Genomic DNA, 4578 nt, shown 5'->3' with positions numbered 1-4578 from the left:
ACACACACACACACACACACACACACACACACACACACACACACACACACACACACACATTTGTCCAAAATCACGCCGGACGTGGAGGAGGAGATAAAATAGCAATTCAGTGAAGGAGAAGTAGTGAGAGTAATAGTCCTGTGTGAAAGGGAGTGAGAGAAAGTAATAGCAATGAAAGAAAGGAAGGGGTGGAAATTTTATTTTCCGTATAATTTTCATGCCGTCATTTCTGACGGCACGAGCACGCTAGTTAGTTGATAAACACCAAATTGATGAGGGACGCTTACATGGCCATTAGAACTACTAGAAATAGCAACGAAATCTCTTCATCTTACTCTTCCCCGTCCCATAATGTAGAACGGTGATACAATCATGGACACACTGTGTAGAACACACACGTTATACATAAGAGAGGAATGAGAAATGAAATACCTTGCCTAAGGACTTGATGCCTCTGACGAGAACGACAAACACAACGAACCAGCTTAAAATAAGATTTACTGTTAGCTTCCACTGAAAGTTACCAGGGACGTCAATACCGCTGCTCTGTTTGAGGACGTTATTGCTGAAAGACATATAATCAGAGATCAGAAAAACAGGAAAAATACAGATATACAAATTGATAGCAATGGAATACGTACATACATACATAGATACACTATTGTCAAGTGTATTTCAGACTTCTACAGTCCACTTTGTCCCTGTACCCAACCCACTGTCCAGTATATTATCGTCCAACATTGTTCCAAATATTCCTGCTCTGTACTGTCTATTCTGTTTCTGCTGTAGATGGATTCGCAAGATGCAGAAATTCAAACTTATGATGAAACATAACATAATACGGTGATTTTTTTCGCAGTTCGTTGACTCCCACGACTCGCTATCCAGTTCTATTATTATCAACTTGAACTGCTAGCTCGAGTCATAGCGAATCTTTTATTAGCTGATAGCACAACCATGGACGCCGCCCCCCATGGACGCCGCCCCCCATGGACGCCGCCCCCCATGGATGTGTTACAATTACTCTCTTGATAGATCTTAGTAACTCTGACTGCTGATCTTCTAGGATTCCTGCACACAGCGTCATTATAAGAAGCATCATTGGCTCAGTTGAGCTCTTCTGCTACCTCTTCACAATCCACCATGCTGCAGTCCAATGACTTCCCCGTATCCTTGGCAGGGTGGCTGAACGGGTGCCATACCTTGTCAAAGGACAATCCATAACCATGCACGGCACGGTCGTCACATCGTGAGGTATTTTCAAAATAACAGCATACCCCAAATATCCGCATATAGTGATACACCTACCAAATTTCGCCTTATCTAAGATCAGTTTGACACTTCAATGACTCAGTTGACTACGGATTATATGAGGGAGGCATTTAGCTTAAGTAAGGAAGACCAAAGGAGTATTAACGTACACAAAGTAGTCTTCGCTGGGCGTTATGGTTCTGTTCAGTATGATATCGGTTTCCGTTGATGAAAAATTCATATTTTCACCTCTGTTTAGTAACGTTTCATTATCTGTGAATGATAATAAAAAAAAAGGAAAAATAATAATAATAGATTTACCAAAGATATAAACATGAAATTTGGCTTAGAAAAATGTGCCAAAGCAAACTTGAAAAGAGGAAAACTAGTTAAGTGTAACAACACCACACTAGATAAAGAAATAAGAGAATTAGACCAAAGCCAGACATACAAATACTGAAGAATCAATGAACGAAATACGATACAACACACGCAAATGAAAGAATACTATAGACGAGTTAGATTAATACTGAAATCAGAGCTCAATGCGAGAAACAAGATAAGAGGTATCAACACTCTAGCCGTCCCAGTAATAAGTTACAGGTACAATATTTTTAACTGGACTGTATATGAACTAATCAAAAATAGACAGGAAAACAAGAAAAATTATGGCTGGATTTAGGATGCACCACCCAAAATCTGATATAGAAATGTTATATACAACGTATAGAAGGTGACAGAGGCCTTATACAGTTAAAAACTATTACAAAATAACCACCACAGGTCTACAGAAATACCTACTTCAGAAGCAAGGAAAACAAATAGAAATAGCTTCAAAACACGAACAAAACAAAAAAAAAACTGTTTTCAGTTTTGAAGGAAGCTGACAAATACAAAAAAGAAGAAGTCATAGTACCTAACAAATATGAAGAAAAAGAAGAAACAACAAAAGCTATAAAACAATTGAAAGCCAAACCAAAACTGGAACAGCAACGGATCATGATAAAAGGATGGCAAGAAAAGCCCTTTCATGGCAAATACTGGGTTAAACTAAACAGAAAAGAAATAGACAAAGCAAAATCCTAACAATGGCTGTGACGATCAGGACTCAAAGCTGAGACTGAAAGATTTTTAATTGCAGCACAAGACCAAAGCCTTCCCACCAGAAATTACCAAAAATATGTAATGAAAAGAATGGATTTCTCCTGTAAGTCAAACTTCTAGCTGTATAACACTGTGTCACTCTGATTCTACAAGAGTACCTTTGTGCGTGAGAAACATTAGTTAAGCATTAAGGAAGTAGAATGAGCTTTTTGGAGACTTCGTAACCAAACTAAATTTCTCCTGAGTCTGTTCATTGGTTCACAGTAAAATAGACGAGAACGTAAAATAAAGAGAAGAAAAATGCATGAAGAAAGCAGATATATTTTGTTACTTAACTGATTCCGTCAAAACACTCCGGTGAACTATATTCTTTGTTACAGGCAGCGTATGGGAGCGTGCTGGTCATGGAAGCAAAAAGGTATGTGAAACAGTAGGTGATAATGACATTATAGTAGATGGTTATAAAGAATGAACACAGGACCATTGCATAACCGAAACCTGAAAGGAAAAGAAAAAAATTAATTGAATAAATTCTTTTGTGATAGGCACAAGGCCTGCAATTTTGAAGGAAAAGGCTAGTCGATTAAGCGATGCTGGTACTTAACCGGTACTTATTTAATCGATCTCGAAAGGATGAAAAGCAAAGTCAGCTTTAGTGGAATTTGAATTTAGAACGCACGGACAAAATTCCGCTAAGCATTCTAACGATTGTGCCAGCACACCGAACAAAATGGAAACAATAGTAAATATATGAAATAATAAGTATATAGATTATAAATATATAAAATAATAAATAAAAATACTCTCTTTTACTTGTTTCAGTCATTTGACTGCGGCCATGCTGGAGCACCGCCTTTAGTCGAGCAAATCGACCCCAGGACTTATTCTTTGGAAGCCTAGTACTTATTCTATCGGTCTCTTTCGCCGAACCGCTAAGTTACGGGGACGTAAACACACCAGCATCGGTTGTCAAGCGAAGTTGGGGGGACAAACACACACACACACACACACACACACACACACACATATATATATATATATATATATACATATATACGACGGGCTTCTTTCAGTTTCCGTCTACCAAATCCACTCACAAGGCTTTGGTCGGCCCGAGGCTATAGTAGAAGACACTTGCCCAAGGTGCCGCGCAGTGGGACTGAACCCTGAACCATGTGGTTGGTAAGCAAGCTACTTACCACACAGCCAATAAACATTGGAAAAAAGATTGGATTATTTGGAAATTATCATGATCGATACTGTTAGCGTTGCAGAGCAGTGGATTGGTGAAAATAATCAGTAATGCAAGGTGACGAACTCGCGAAACGTTAGAGCTGTCGGCTATGGATAAAAGAGGTTTCAGCACAGCCATTTTGGCGCTGCCTATTTGGCGTTTCTGATAAGAAGCTGACTTATTTTAATGTTTCTCCCGTTCTCTCCTTCCAGTTTTCCCACCCCTCTGGTTATGTTTGTGAGCATATTTCTCTTTGTGTATAAAGAGAGAGAATGTGTTTTATAAATTAATAATTCGTGATGTCGTTGAATTAATAATTCGTAATGTCGTTCTCTATTTCTCTCTCTCTCTCTTCATTTCTTTCTTGCTCTAATCTGTATTACTATATCTCAGCACGGGCGCACGTGTGCATTTGTCTCTAGCGTCAAAACTGCCGCCAAAACAGGTTGAATGTGCAGTCACCCATGCCAAATGAGCTATTCCAAATAACTGTACCCAATTGTTTCATTCCAGTCGGATAAAATACCCTGCGATACTGGCTGACGTTCCTATATTTCAGTAATTCTGGGGTTAAAAACCAACGGTTCTTTCTCCATTTGGGAGAAATATTAAAAATAAAACCAGAAGGACATAGATGTAAGCACACACATATCAATATTTCAACAGGTTTAACACGTAGCAATATTATATACTAGAATGTATTTCGTGAATCATGAAATGAAAAAAGAATGTCCCATCCCGAGTAAAAATTATTCCAGCGCCAAAACAGTATACTATGATAGACTTAGTAAGAGTTGAGTTTATCAACGACGTACAATTGTACCTTTTAACAAAGGGATCGATCGCCAAATGGTTATCGGTCCAAGGCTTGCAAACTGACCAAAGGAAAGCTCCAGAAAAAACAATGGCATTCCTACAAGAAGCTGCATAATCCAGTATGGTATAAGGAATGCGCCTGCAAATAAGAAAAGAAATCAAAATATAATGGC

The 4578-nt window shown here is 38.5% G+C and overlaps 1 protein-coding gene across 1 annotated transcript in view; it reads right to left on the bottom strand.

Moving 5' to 3' along the window:
- Window positions 1–4578, bottom strand: part of LOC106877389 (sodium- and chloride-dependent glycine transporter 2) — a 32225-nt gene that overhangs the window by 26796 nt on the left and 851 nt on the right. The window contains exons 2-5 of the mRNA XM_052975133.1: window positions 4413–4544; window positions 2692–2853; window positions 1422–1524; window positions 433–565 (exon numbers count right to left, since the gene is read on the bottom strand). Of these exons, the coding sequence (XP_052831093.1) occupies window positions 433–565; window positions 1422–1524; window positions 2692–2853; window positions 4413–4544 (530 nt within the window). The remainder of the gene's footprint in view (window positions 1–432; window positions 566–1421; window positions 1525–2691; window positions 2854–4412; window positions 4545–4578) is intronic.

The sequence above is a fragment of the Octopus bimaculoides genome, chromosome 20 (assembly GCF_001194135.2).
Source record: "Octopus bimaculoides isolate UCB-OBI-ISO-001 chromosome 20, ASM119413v2, whole genome shotgun sequence".
In the NCBI taxonomy this organism is placed as follows: domain Eukaryota; kingdom Metazoa; phylum Mollusca; class Cephalopoda; order Octopoda; family Octopodidae; genus Octopus; species Octopus bimaculoides.
The sequence above is the reverse complement of the archived record's forward strand: the minus strand, read 5'-3'. Positions and strand labels throughout refer to the sequence as shown.